At 40.7% G+C, this 16033-nt stretch overlaps 1 protein-coding gene across 2 annotated transcripts in view; it reads left to right on the forward strand.

The window, feature by feature from the left end:
• The window catches only part of BRINP3 (BMP/retinoic acid inducible neural specific 3), a 307089-nt gene that overhangs the window by 223599 nt on the left and 67457 nt on the right, over positions 1–16033 (forward strand). For both annotated transcript variants that reach the window (XM_087930393.1, XM_026703240.2), the window contains exon 5: positions 14406–14511. In XM_087930393.1, the coding sequence (XP_087786519.1) occupies positions 14406–14511 (106 nt within the window). The remainder of the gene's footprint in view (positions 1–14405; positions 14512–16033) is intronic.

A 16033-nucleotide genomic window follows, 5' to 3' on the forward strand; every position in this document is an offset into this window, starting at 1 on the left:
CTTAACTTTGGCTTTCTGCCATTCCAACGAATGAATGGCAATTTTCCAGTTATTGTATTAACTACATTGTTCAAAACATGGTTACCACATATTATGGCTTCACCCCACAGTGTTTCAGGTAAACCTGAATCAGATAACATAGTGCGAGCCATGGCTTGTAATGTTTGCCCTCTTTGTTCTACAAATGAGTTATGTTGTGGTCTGTAAGGTGCAGAACGTTTATGCTCAACACCAGCCAATTTTAGCATAGTTTGGAATCTTTTGTTAACAAATTCAGTCCCATTATCAGTTACTAAAGTAATTACTTTACTTTTCATTTTTCTCTCAGCAAACTTTAGCCAGTTAAAGAAATGTTGGAATGTTTCTATTTTGTTTTTCATAAGATAGCAGAAACAATATCATGAGTAATGGTCCATAATACTCAAAATATAACAGGCACCTCCTAAACTTGGTTTCTTAGGACCAATTATGTCAGCAAAAACAACCTCTAAAGGTTCTTTGGTCTTAAACCCATTTAGTCTGTTTGCTGGAGTAACCTTACTTTTTTCTTGACTACAAGCATTACAGTGTAAATACTTGCTACAGAGTTTCAATTTTACTCCCTCTGACAATTCAACAGTTTGTTTGAGCATTTTGAAATTAATGTGCCCTAGACATCTATGTAGTAAATGTATACATTCATCATGTGGCTTAACATTGTTATAAACTGAGTTAGCCATCTTCAACTGGTCATCATGTATCACATATAAATCATTTTCTAATGTAGCAGTAACACTTTTACCCTCTTTCTCTATTATACAGTTATCTCCCCTAAAGGTTACTACATAACAAATATTAACTAAAGTCCTTACTGATAGCAAATTAAATTTCAGTTTAGGTACATATAACATAGTTAAATGTTCATTTATACAAGAACAATATGCAGTACCTTGACCTGATGCATTCATCTTCCATCCATTTGCCAATGATACATGTTGTTTACTCGTGGACAACTTTACAAACCTGTTTCTATCTTTAGTAATGCATTGTGATGCTCCACTATCAACAACCCACAAATCATGGTTTACAGTTGAATTACTAGACATAGCTACACTAACATTCTTCTTGGCTTTCTGGTGTTTGCCAGTATTCTGTTGTTTTCCCTTCTTACAGAATCTAGCTATATGTCCCCTAGCCCCACAAGAAAAAACATTTCCTAACAGTATAGGCAGTTGAAGATAAATCCTCTTCTTGTGGTTGTTTCTTCCTCAGTTGGTCTCTATCCAGCCGTCTTCTTGCTTCTTCTAACAACCTTCCAGTTATGTCAGTTAATGTCAGTTTATCTCTGGGCAGGATTTCCAGTGAAGATACATAATCATCATAACTTTCATCCAATGAGGAAAGAATGATGTAAACTTCATGCAGCTCTGAAAACATCAGTTCTTTTTCATGTAGCTCTTGAAAAGTTCTTTTCATGAAGTTTAAATGAGCTAACATATCTCCACCTTTCAGAAGATGTGCTCTAAACAGTTTACGTGTAAGATGTATATGTACACCTACACTGTCATGAACATAAATCCTCTTCAAATTCTCCCAACACCTAGAAGCAGACTCTTCTCCACGAATATGGATTAGCTGCTGGTCACTCAGTGTTAGTCCAATTATACAAAGAGCTCGTTTGTTGTTCTGGATAAAGTCAGCAAGCTTCTTGGCATCATCCTCATTTTCTGGATCCCAAGCATTTACATCTGGTGGATCTTGAACTATATTCCATAGACCTTCTCTACGCAGAAGTAGACTGTATTTCATAGACCAGGAAACATAGTTTGTTCCATCCAACCGGCTTATCAGTGATTGACATGTTGAAGTAACTTGTGCCATCTTTACCAGGATAGTAAACCACAATTAAACAGTAAACAGCTGTCTGTATACAGTACTGTGCATTCACACTAACTCTCAGTTATCTGAGCCTGGTATGGCCTGGGCCCATAACCAGTGTTGAGGTAATTCCCCATTAGGAGAATGAGTGCATACAGGGAGACGTATTTGAGAGGAGTGTTTGAATAATACACACAGAGCACACAGATACACTGTACAGTAAATGTAGGTTTTTACTTCCAGACAGTTTAAGCAAAGTTCAAGATAAGCAGTCCAAAAGTCATTCATGGGTAAATCAGTCAGTTTTTCAATCCAGGGATAATCCAAATATCAAAGTCCAGTGTGAAAAAACATTTCAGTATCAGACTTACATTAAATCCAGAGATAGCAGTCAATTAGGAAAAATGGAGGAATGGCAATATTTCCAACAGAAGGAAACAGAGATATTCACTCAGACACACCCTCTTCTCAGACTAAGACTAAACAACCTAGGTTTCTGGTTCCATCTTATGGCTGTTTGAGAAACCACACCCAATTGCATGCTCTTGCATTCCCTTAAAGATATAGTACTAAAATGTTTATCCTGGTTTATATATTTCTAACCCAAATACCTGTTAGGTGACTTATATTCCTAACATTTTGTTTTTATTCTTTGTCAGTAGAGCATGTTCGGAATGGGACAACTCATAGCAACTGACCTAGGTCTGGGTATCAGCTACCATAGGAATGTCATGGAACAGGTCACAGGAAAGCAATTCATTGAATAAACAAAGTCCAAAACGGCAGCTATGAAAGATAACAACTGCAATATAATGAATTACATAACAGTCAATGAAAGGTGATAATAGAAAGGAGCATGTAATACATATAGTAGTTCTTATCTTTTGTAGCTTTTGTTTTTGACTTCGTTTGATTCCAATTTCTGGTAGCTGATCTCCAAATCTAGTCTGAGGGGCTTCCTTGTTTTACTCTATCATATCTACATGATTCCTTGAGCTCAAATTCATTCATCTATTCCTCCCAATATTTTTATTTCTTGTAATAACTATTAGTTTTCATTTTATTTACATAGATTGAGTTCTTTCCATGGGCATTAAGAGTTGACAATTATAGCTATGATTCAGAATAAGCATTGCTTTTTTGTTCTAAACTCACTTGGAACTCATTCAATTTCTACCCATGTCAACCTACTACCACCTATATCAGGAAACAGTTGAGTCATTCAGACGAATTTTAGTATTCCTACAGCATATTTCTTCTTGAAGTGAGCATAAAGAAGTAGCTGAAGCTTATTTAAATCTCTGTATGTCTAGTAGAATTCATAATCCACTGGTATTGCTATTGTCTTCTTCACAAGGAATGATAAGTATTCCCTGAAATATAATAAAATATTATTTGATTTCTTTTTTTCTATGGTTAAATAATCTACCGGATTACTTCTATTCTGTAAAGCCTAGATTTTTGTGTTACTAAATACATTCTTGGGCACTTTTTTTTTTTGGTCAATAAATATTACAGATATGACCTCTCACACTTACTTACCAGTGTAGTTACATGCGTAGCATGTGATGTTGCATCTGATTGTGGTTATCTTTTTGCAGTGAAGAATCCAAGTTCTCGCTTTTATACAAGGACAAATCACCTTACCATAATATAGAAGTCCTTTAGATAGCAGATTGCCTTTCATGAATTTTAAGTCCTTCTGACTCATTTTTCTATGCCTTTCTGTGAATATCTTATAATGATTCAGTTTTCAAGTACTTATCTATTATATGGCAAATAAATAATTGACATTTGTTATTTGTCAAATAGAGTAGAGCTAAAAATTATATTCACTGGATATATAAATTATATTCACTCATTCAAATTCTGTGTATACTTGATAGAGTTTGCATTAGAGGAAAATTAAAAGCTTGGAGAAAGAGACATACATATGATAAATAGAGAAATGAATTAGATAGATAGATGATACACAGAAAGATCAATAGAGATATGCACTGACCTATAAATACATTTTATATGTACAGGCACATTAATTAATTCTGTTAGGGATACACCCTAGCAGAATCTGCACGGCAGTCAGGCAGGCAGGCAAAATATGTGAGATAAACGTTTTTGTAGCTTACACTCAGTAAAACAGATACACAGTGCTAGTTAAATAGTTTATTCCAGTAAGAGTTATAGCATAGTCAAACAGTCCATATATCATTCACTAGTTCAGTCCATCCAGGGATTGTTCAGTTGCAAATTCCAGTGTCGAAAAAGAGAGGTCAGTAAACTTACAAATATCAGTCCAGGAATATATCTGCTTGCAGTAGAGATATGAAGAAGTCAAAACTCCTCTCTTCCTTCAGCAACTCAGCAGTAGGGAAAACATGCAGTTAACAAACCATCAATCCATCAAACCAGTCAATCCTCAGCAATCGTCAGGTTCTCTTGCTCCCTCTTATGGCGGTTCAACACCGCACCCAAAATTACATGCTTTGCAGTTTAAAGTGACACACACTTAAACTTACTATCATAGTTTATATATATTATTTTACCCAAACTACGTTAGATAACCTATGTTATTCCTAACAAATTCATTCCTGGGAAATAAGAATAAAAAGATATGCAGCTGTTTCATTTGTTGTTATGAGCCACATATTTTGGAGGAGACCTGTTCTCTCATATTTAAGAAGCAGAATTGAAATTAAGAAGAGGTATGCAATTATATTTTTGAGATGAGCAGGCAAAAAGATCCAACCTTTATGGTTGTAAAACCATATTTTGGGAAAATGCCATATTTAGCTAACTGTGCATGCAATAATTGCTTTCTTATTCTTGCAACATAAGCATATATAAAAGTTATTTCAGAATATTCTATACTACATTTAAAATAAAAACAGTAATTCAATTTATCTCTTTCACTTGACTGTATATCCGCATAGTTCTTCGAATAGAAACACATATCTGCACAAATATGTCGAATTATTAATCGTGAAAGGTCTGGTAATATAAGAATCGCTTTTCATAAAAACAGATGGAACTGGGGAAAATTCACATCCCTCATATTTTAGCATATTGGCACTCAGTTAAGATTTAAGAAAATATATATATATATATATATATATATATATATATATATATATATATATATATATATATATATATATATTATTCAAAGAAAGAGATTAACAAAGAATAAGATGGCTTGGGCATCTTATTGTGTAGCATAGAAAATGAATAATAGACCAGCACCTTACATAGATGGGGGTGGTATTTTCAGTGTAAGAAAAATCACAAGAAAAATTAATACATAAAAGGTCACAGATAGAAGGACAAATTTAAGGGTAAAGGTTGAGTGGTTTCTGAAATGAAAGCCATCAGACAGTCCCTCTTGGCTTAGCAGTGGAGAAGGAGCAAAATAATAGGTTATTAAATTATTACCAGCTGCAATGTAGCAATCCAAATGTGAGTTCACTTTGAGATGGTTAATCGGATCATGTACAAAGGATCACAGTTCTGGAAAAATAGGCAGGACAGCATAAAATGGTATCACTGAAAGAGGAGCAGTACTAACGCATCCAGAAAAAGAGCATGAATAGCAAGAGATATGAGTAAATATGGACCGCATGTTTATTTTATTCATTCCTTTAAATAAAATGGTAGCATTATTAGAACAGGGAGAACTTTGATTATGATTCCACAGCCTGGTTTTAGATTTAATTAGACAGAGGAAGTGCACTCAAAGAGATGTAAGGGAATAGGAATTGAAACTGTAATGAGTCCAGTTTTTGCTTTTCAGTGCCATTGTAACTTTGAATGGTTATTAAACAAACGTATGTATGTATGTATGTAGAGAATTACACACACACATGCACACACACATATACACACACACATATTTTGTATATTTTTAATGAATGGTCATTAAACAAATTATTGTAAGTCAAGGATTGCCTAGAAAAAGAGAGAACTTTTATACTTTTGCAAAGTCCCTAACATTTCAAAGACTGGAACTGAAAAGCACACTAGTAGATTGCTAGAATCTAGGTGGAAAATAAACAAGAGACATATTTTTATATTCTTTACTGTACTCTGTCATAAACGTGGTTCAGAGCCATATTTCTCTTCTCTGATTCCAAGTCATTCCTCGTCCTCCTCCTCCTCTCCTCCATGGAATGTCCAGATGAAGGACAAGCATAAACATGCAAAAAACATAGCATTTAATGATTATCCTAGTTATCATTCTTTGGTTATGTCAGAAGTTACAAGATATAATGAAAACAAATGGAAAATGTAAATATGGTCCCATACATCCACATTATAAAGCAAAATTATCCATTCACATTGCATTAAAAACAAATGATCTTGTATGAAAATGTGTGAGGGATATTTCTGTGACCCTCCTTGTGGGATCAAACTAAAGTTTCAATTAATCCAATGCAATCAAAAGATAATTCCAAAAGTGATGATTGCCATCATTCCCAGAATTATTTGACTAGCTACTCTGTTAAATACTAAGTGATGTTTTATATGAATATTTGGCTTTAATCAGCAAAGCAAATTCAATGGCTGGGTCAAGACTGTTATATGTGATTTGTTTCTTCAAATCATATTAAAACATTTTAATTGTGTTTGCATGAGTGATATCACTTCTTTTCTATGACAGCTAAGCATCAAGGCATTGTTCACTGGTATATTAATTATTCATTTATTTATTTAAGATATGCAAGAAGAACCATGAGATTTTGGCTGAATTTGAACATATGATTAACTAGATTTAGTGCAAAATTAATGAGATTCACCTCATGCCTTTCTGTATCTCTTTTCTACTGTTGACTCCTCCTCAATCAACAAATTGTTATCTGTGTTAATCTAAAAAAGAAAAAGAAAGATATGTTTAGTCTTCAATTTGACTCATTTCAGCTTGTGATGCCTTATCTTGGCTTGGGGAAATAATACATCAGCATTAAAATTAATCACAATTCCCATGTAGGGCATTATTGACAAATTGCAGCTAGTTGCAAATAAAAGCAAATGTTTTCAGTCTCCTTTGTAGCAAGGTTGAAGACAAAAAAGAGTAGCTATGTGTACAAAATGTTAAAATATATTTTAGCACTGCCTTTTGATTGCTCAGTTTGCCCATCATAATGGTAGTACCATGTTGGAAAAAATTGAATGAGTATAATGTTCAAACTTGGACCTCTACACACCAGAAATGTTATTTTTCCTCATACATATAGAAGCAAAATACCTTCGCTTTAATGAAAAAAAAAAAGCTAATAATGAATTGCTGATTTTTCTAATGTAGTAATTTTCAACCTTTTTTATATAAAAACCTAGGGATGTTCCAGCAACTAGCTTAAATGTTGTTCATTTTTGGTTTTGATGAGAAACAACTCTCTTAAACATATTAAGAATAATCAAATTGAAATGACTTTGTTCCCAAATGCCATTTTTCTCCTTGATATGATCAGAGGAAGAATGGCACACTACTTTAGAGAACTCTTTAGTTTATATGAGCTGTTGACCATGTAATTATAATTAAAATTATATGAGCTGTTGATCCTCTTTAGCCTTACCACTGTTTGTTTGAAATATATGTTAATGAAAGTAATTGCCTATAGCTGCCCATATTTAATAAAGAGACATAAAATATATGCTATAGAATATTCATCATGTTTCTTTGAAAGTTGCAGGTGTCCTTATATTTTTCAGCTGGCAATTTAATATAGCTCCTTAAAGACAGGCTATTTCAACACTATATTTTTTCCACTTTTCCCCCAATCTATTTGTCTAAATCTACTTGTCTAAGAGTAGTTAGACTCTTTTCATGTAGAGACTTCCAAAACAATCAAAGAAGAAGAAAGGCTGGATGGAGAAAAAATTACTTTCTTTGACATGCTTGATGCCACCTGTGTATAATTAAATTGTTCTGCTTGTTAGACTAATATTTCATATTGAGAAAAATCTGTCAGTCTGCTATATACTACCCTCCTGATTAATAACAAGTATTAAAGATAAATGTAGAGGATACATTCAAAACAGAATTACACACACACACACACACACACACACACACACACACACACACAAACACGGACAAAACAATTCATAGTGCTTAACTAGCTCAATGTAAGCTTTTAATTATCTTATGTATTAAAAATTATATGTTCTTTGTGATTTTACCATCATATCCTGTATAATTTTAAAATATTTTAAAATAAGTATGTTGTGTGCTTGGGGGGGGGGTCATATGTGATAAGGATCAATTACATCATTGTTCAAAATTTATAAACACATCTTAACCTTTAGTACAATGGACTATACATCAGCAGCCCCTACCTTTTGAGTACCAAGGACTAGTTCCCCTGAGGGAGTTTTTTCCACAGACTGGAAGAGGCATGGTTTTGTGTGCTGCCTGCATCCCACAGATGGGGCTTTGCTGGTTTACATGGCCCAGTTGCTGGCATACTGTGGCCCAGTGTCAGTTCATGTTCTGGGAGTTGGGGACTCTGTTGAACATGTTCTTAGTCGAAATAAATTTTATTATGGGTAAAGTACAGAATTTCCTAAAAGTGCAGGGATGGGGAGAAGACAGATTTTTGCAAGTAGATTCACTTTTCAGTATAAATAGGAATTGTTTAAAAAATTCTTTATCTAACCAGTTGGAGAAAAGTTGGTCAAATACAAAATTATCAAATTCAGACTTCCCAAATCAATTGGAGGCAGAAAGTGAGTTTTGGGTCTCATCAAAGTGATTGAGGCAAATTATTCATAATCTTTATCTCACTGATTTTAGCATGAAATGAAATAAAGTCCATAACACATACTTAAAGCCTTCCAGTATGATTAATACCAAATTTTAAAAACATTGAGTTTTAAAAATATACAGAAAAGAAATTAGACCCGTTTTTCTCCCAGTCAATGATTGTTTTTAAAAAATTAAAATCAAACTGCAGTATTTTTAGTTTTCAGTGTCTTCTGGCATGGTACATCTTTAAGAACAGTAATAGTAACTGATGAGTCAGTAACCTATGAATCACATTAAAAAAGTAGTCATAGAACCGTACTTCTAGTTTGAATCCAGTTTATTATTATATCCAGAGGTTTGACCCTCTCTTCCTTCCATTCCTTTCCTCAAAGCTAATTTATTGATCTGTAAATCAACAATATAATTTTAAGCAGAAAGTTGTCAAGGTTTTTCTGATAGCTAACTTTTTCATCTATGCACAAATGACTGAATAAATGTCCATTTATTTTTAATTCTCAGGAATATCCCATGACATATTAACCATCCATTTTCCATAGAGCTGCTGCGAGTGTCCAGGTTGGGAGGTGCTCCAGTCTCGGCTCTCACAGGCTGAGCTTGAAATTGAGGAACGCCTCTCACCATCACGTGGTCCTCTGGGCGCTCCCCAGTTTTTAGCTCAGCCTCGTGGTAGTCAGGCTGTTTTCTCTTCACCTCTGGTCGTTCAGCATTCTTTTCACTTAAATTGGACCCTTTATTAGCAGCGCAAGGATTTAGAGGTTTGAACTCCTTGGGAGTCTTCTCTTATAGGGGGGATTAATCATTTCCGATTTTTCTAAGGGTGGAATCTAACGCTTCGAGCGTTGCCCCCCCCCTCCCTCGTCTGCCGCTAAGCCGCTCCATGCAGGCCGCTTCGTTTCTCCATTTTCCTGCCTGTTTTCTTTATTCGCCGTTTCCCCCCCGCGAACGCCTTTAGCCCAGGGAAAGTCGCTTCCCTGCCTCTCCCAATGGTTTGCAGCCTGCTGGCCTTCTATTTTCGTCCTGGGAGACTACCGCCGCTGGGTTTTGCCTCCAATTTTTTCGCGGCCTCCATTTTGGCCGCCGCATGACGCCCGCCATCTTGGGTGCGTCCAGGAGTCGCCGCCATCTTGTTTGTGGCCGCATGGCTGTCCGCCATTGCTAGAGGCCTAGCTGTAGGCTGCGTTATCTCTGATTCACTGGGCAGATCCTCGGACTGCCCATATCTCAGTTTGTACCTTTTAAGAACTCTGTCGAGGTCATCCTCACGAGATAAGGGTCCGTTGGCTCCGCAGCTCTGTGCCCCTGGCTCCTTCCACCCCCACTCCCTCAACCTCCACCCATCCTCCTCTCCCCTCCTCCCCTGCTCCTTCCTCTTCCTCACAGCCTAGACAGGCCACTGAGGCCACCTTTACTCCCACTGCTGCAGGCCTGCGCACGGAGGAGCTTCATCCACCCCCTATGGTGGATATCCCTGAGAACCTGAAACAATGGATGGAGCTGGCAATCTGGCAAGGGATAATGCAAGAGCTCCAGCAGCTGGCCGGACCGGCCCCACGGCCTGTGGCCCCTGAGGCTCAAGCACCATCTGTTCGATCGCTCTCCGGATCAGCGGTCTCGCACGGTCAGGTAGCATCCCACAGGGATTTGCCCTTGCCTTTGGGGATGGAGGAGATGGAGACCCAGGAGCCCGGGGGACCTGCCCTCTTTGGGGACGAGGAGGACCTCGATTTGGGGTCTATCATGGGCAGCGAGCTCTTCTCGGCAACAGACCCACTGGAGGGGGACATGTCTGAGGATGAGGGCCTCACTCCGGACCAGCCCGCATTTGTGGGGCTGTTTAAACCGCACCTGTTTAGGTCTCTTCTATTCAAGGCCAAGAATACCTCTGGCCTGACCCCCCCCCCCCACTCTGCCCAAGCCAGCGGCCTTGGGGGAACCTCTCGACTCCATCTTTTCCCAGCCCGTGGTGGAAACTGATGTGATCCCTGTTCCACCTATCTTCTCTGACCTGGTCTCCAGGCAGCTAGCCTCCTCGGGGCCCCCTCCCCCCCTAACGCTCAGGACAAGCGGTTTTTCAACCTTGACCCGCAGTTCTCCCTCTTGCTCGATCCCCCTTCTGTGGACGAGCCTATTGTAGGTCTAGCTTCCCGCTCAACTCCTAGCGATGCCCTCGAGGCACTCAAGCCCGAGGACAAATGAGCTGAGCTGGCCCTGAGCCGCGCTCACCTCTCTGACGCTTGGGCAGTCAGAGCTTCCACTGCCGCATCCTTTTTCATTAGGTCCTCTATCAAGTGGCTTCAACAGCTCAAACAGCATGTTCCCGCAACCAACCTCAGAGCGCAGCAGGACATCGCTAAGCTCACGGCCGCGGCCGAGTTTTCGGCGGACGCCACCTTCCAGGCTGCAAAATTTTCTACCAGGGCCATTTCGTCCCAGGTTACCGCTCGCTGCCTGCTCTGGCTCCGCCACTGGCAAGCGGACGTCAAAAACAAGGCTAAGCTAGCCTCAGCCCCCATTGCTGGGGGGAAACTTTTTGGACCGGCTCTCGATCCATTCCTGGCCGAGACCCGTAACAAACGCAAGTACCCCCCCTCTCTTTCTCGGAGGACTGACCCCAGAGGCGCCTCTCCCTCTTTTCGCCAAGGTTCTTCTCGTTTCTCCTCCTTCCCCCCCAGGTACTACCAATCCTCTTCCTACAGACCTCTCGAACGGTCGGACTCCGACAGGTCCGGAAGAGGTACCTCATCCAAGCAGCCCTCTCGGGGATCCGGAAGCAGGCCGTTCCATCGTTCCCGATAATGCACCTTGCCTCTTCTTCATGTTTCGCTTCCCTTAGTCTTTCCTCCGTTCCCAGGGTGTTAACCGAGGCCTGGGCGGCCTTGCCGCCCACTTGTGACCCTTCCCTGCTCGGCTTCACGGTTGCCTGTACGACATCCTCAACCTCTCCTATTTCAGGGCCCTCGCCCAGCCAGTCACTACTCTGACACTTAACACCCTGCAAAACCATGAGCTCATGCTCAGTGGACGAAAGTCACCTTTTTTCCCTCCATTTGAACTCTTCCCTTGGGGGCAGTGATCTCACGGCCCGGGAACCGGTTTTCTCTGTCTTCGGACAGGTGGCTCACTATCCACCACTCTTACAGGTCAGGTGGACAAAAACAATTTTCCTTTTCAGACTTGCTTTCACTGTTGGGGAAGCTTATTTCATATATCTGCATTATCCCTTGGGCCTTTTTCTTTTTCCATACCAGGTCTCTACAATGATTTCTGCCGTCGTACCAACGCTCAGAATGGAACAACTCGCGACTTCGGGTCAGAGTTCCCGTCAGAGTCCTCACGTCCCTACCTTGATGGACCCGGCCAGCCATCAACCAGGGTCTCTACCTCAGGGTACCCGACAGGCTATCCGTCATCACGGACGCAAGGCTACCCGGCTGGGGCGCTCTTGCCCTCCTCATCTTGCCCCAGGGCAAATGGTTGGCAACAGATCTACCCTGCTCCATAGATTAGCTGGAGACCCTCGCTATGCACCTGGTCTTTCGCAGCTTTCTACCCCAGGTATGCGGATCTCTAGTTCTGGTCTTCACAAACAACACCACCACAAGATACATATCTCCAGACAAGAGGGCACTCAGTCAGCAAGGCTCATGAGGAAAGCCGAATGCCTTTGCCGTTGGGCGGAACTGACTCTGGCCTCCATCAGGGTAGGACACATATCGGGATCATTGCACACCTAAGCAGCTTGGTTCTGCGGGGTCACTCTGGCCCAAGCAGAAGGGCCCCTCCACCCCTCCCTTCTTAAGGAGGCAGTCTCAATCTTCGAGATCCCCACGGTGGGTCCCTGCGCACCCTCTCTTAACGCCCAACCACCGAGATTCTTCCCCAGATACCCCTCCAAGGGGCGGGGAATCCAATGCCTTCTGTTGCCCTTGGACCCCAGGGGCTCCCTTATGCCTCTCTCCCCCTCTCTATCATCCTCAGGGCCAGTCGCCCTTGGTTCGCGATCTCCCGCAATCTTTTGGTGGTTCCTCCTTGGAGAACCCCCCCAAACAGGAGCCCCCTGTCCCGGGACTCTCCACTACACCCGAACTCCCCCTTGGCCCCAACCAGCCGTCTGGGGGTCAAGCAGAACCTCTAAAAAGCGCAGACCGTTCCAGCCAGGTTATAGACACCCGTATATACAACGCTACGTGGGTCGCCTTCCATGCCTGGGCCCTCAAGTTCCAAATTAACCCTTTTTCTCTCCATCGCTCAGATCCTGGAATCCTTCAGGAGGGCCTTAACAAGGGACTGCCTACCAGTGCCCTAAGGCGTCAGACCACTGCCCTCGCAGCGGTCGCCTCTTCGGACTTTGGGGGTCCCATTTCCCATCACCCCCTTATCTGGGCTTTCCTCAAGGGAGCTTCCAATCTCCGCCTCCCGATCACACACCGTTTTCCGACCTGGGACCTCAACAAGGTCCTAGTCGCCCTTACCAAGCCCCCCTTCGAACCCACTAGGGAGGCTCCCTTACAGTTCCTCTAGAACGTTTTTCTTGTGGCCATCACATCCGCTCATTGGATCTCGGAGATGGCAGCCCTTTTCCTTTAGGCAGGACCTTTGTGTTTTTTCACTCTGATAGAGTCGTCCTCCGCCCCAAACCCACCTTCCTCCCTAAAACAAATCCAGCTTTTCACAGAGCTCAGGAGCTCATACTTCCTAACCTCTGGCCCAATTCCTCTCGAGAGAGGGAGAGACAGTGGCATTCCCTTGATGTGTGGTGCGCCTTGAGAGTGTATTTCAAACACACCCAGCATTTTTTCGCTAGTCAGAGGCCTTACTTGTGTCTTTCTAACCTGTTTTTCTCGGTCACAAGGTGACGCCCACAACCATGGGCCACCGGATTAGGGCCTCCATCGCCAAGGCCCACTCCACTAGAAGTGCAGCTACTTCGGCCACAAGGGCCACATAAGCCTCTATAATTGAGATCTGTAGGGCTGCCACCTGGGCATCCCCATCTCCCTTCATCAAGCATTATAAGATTGATGTATTGCATCCGCCGAGTCTTCTTTTGACAGGCGGGTCCTTCAGCGGGTCCTCGAGGTTCCAGGGGAGGTTCCACCCCAGACGGGAGCCCGCCCGCAGGACTCACCAAGCTTTGGTATGTCCCAACCTGGACACTCGCAGCAGCTCTATGGAAAAGGGGCGTTGGTTCTTACCTGATATGCTTCTTTTCGTAGAGCTGCGTAGAGTGTCCAGCCCCACCCATTAGTCCATCTGGTGGGGAACCTCGCTGTTTTACCAAGCAAATTAATACCCTTTAGTTAGGATGAGAACAGGGCCTTCCTTCTCGTCTTCGCAAAACTGGGGAGCGCCCAGAGGACCACGTGATGGTGAGAGGCGTTCCTCAATTTCAAGCTCAGCCTGTGAGAGCCGAGACTGGAGCACCTCCCAACCTGGACACTCTATGCAGCTCTACGAAAAGAAGCGTATCAGGTAAGAACCAACGCCCCTTTTCCATGTTAATAGTTCCACAAAAATTGAGAAGGGTTGTTTCTTCTCCCAGGTTTGTAAATATTGACTTCCCAAGGTTCTGCTAATTTCTAATCTGTAGAAAATAGAGTGCTACCAGAAATATTCTGCTAGTGATGAAATGCTATAATAAAACAAAAAAAGTTTACGTAGTAAAATGTAATGTTCTCTGTGTTGGTTACAATGACCACTACTTCTTCAAGTTCCAGGTGTTTTGGGAAGGAAACTTGGCCTTTTTAATATAATATAGCAAATGGTTTTCTATTCCTTTACTCACTAGGTAACAGAAACCCGGACTGGTCCCCTTGGCTGCAGTAACTATGACAACCTAGATTCTGTCAGTTCTGTTTTGGTACAGAGTCCAGAAAATAAGATTCAGTTGCAAGGTACGTGGGTAGAATTTTGTTAACTTCTTACAGGAAGATGTTTATAGGACAACTTACAGTATACCTGAAGAGTACATGTGAAGAATCATTTCAAATGTTCCATTTCCCTAAGATTTTAGCAGGTATATACTGTAGAAATCAAGATTCTGTTCAAATATGGGGGAAAAAAATCAGGTTCAAAAAATTTGTTGTGGCCATGTTCTTTACTTTAATATATAATTTTGATACTATCTGCTAGTACTCCAATTCATATATAAAATTATTCTAAACATTCAGGGTGTTGGATGTGAACAGCAAGGTGGCTTAGTGGTAAAGACGCTTGCCTTCCACTCAGAAGGTTGAGAGTTCAATCCTAGGCGGCAGCAGATTTTTCTCTTGCCTAAGGCACAAAGAAAAATAATATCTGCTACAAATTCCATGTGGGGTCTAATTCTAACCCTTCCTGGGCATCTCCATTCAATCAGGGTGACTCTATCCCAAATTAAGAGATTACAGGATCATAATGGAGTTCCAACACATTGAGCTAGACTATTTCTTTGTTATATATGGCAATATATTTAAAATTGTTAAAATTTCTTGAAAAGCAAGGTGTTGCTGAATCTGACTAAACATTCTAACTATGCATCACAAAGAAAAATACCACTGGCCATTGAATGGTTTTCATAGCTATATTCAAGGACAATGCTAGTGTTGCTAATTCAGCAATATGTAGTCCTGCAATGGAAGTCACTGCTAGAAATTTCATCAAGCTAATACAGTATATAATTAGAAGAAAAAAATTATCCAGCACATTACAATAAAAATTGGGCTGGGGAATCATTGTTTGTCTCTCATTTTTAATACATTTTTGCTTGTCCGGTGCTTAGGGAACCAATGATGATATTAAAAATCCAGAGACTTTGTGTTAATCTTATTAACATTCTTTGAGTTTCCTTTGGGGGTTTTATAGAAATTTGGCAGTAGAATTGTCTCCAACTTCAAGGCAAATACAGGAAAGTGTTTCAAGGGAAATTAAAGGTTTCCAATAAGAGTAGAGAAAAACAATATTCCTCAGATTGTCAGTGAATTCCACCTAGATATATATTTGAGAAGAGAAAATGGGGATGATTACAATTCTAATAAATGAGAATAGCATTAACAATGTATCTTAGAAAAAGATTAATCGATACAATGATATACATCAACATGGTTAAGAAAATCTATTAAGACTATTCATGGTCAGAACAGAGATGGTTTTTTGTTGTTATTTTTATTTAGTCTGTACAAAAGATGTCAGAAGGTCACTCCCAGTTACTACTATTTGAGGCCTGTTTAATATTTTTCATAAAACATGGAATAATGTTATGCTTTCTCCAGAATGCAGCAATATGCATAGGCCTCTAATAGAGAGTGTGGGCTGCTAGTTGAACTTTTAGTGGGTTCCAAACATGGTTTATCTGAAATTTATTTTCCAGCTCTTGGGATAGACAGTGGGAATTATCTTTTGTTGGAATTGATGGATAAAGCACAAAATTTTCCCTTT

The sequence above is a fragment of the Pseudonaja textilis genome, chromosome 3 (genome assembly GCF_049901715.1).
Source record: "Pseudonaja textilis isolate UNSWEBS1 chromosome 3, rPseTex1.2, whole genome shotgun sequence".
NCBI classification, from domain to species: Eukaryota; Metazoa; Chordata; class Lepidosauria; order Squamata; family Elapidae; genus Pseudonaja; species Pseudonaja textilis.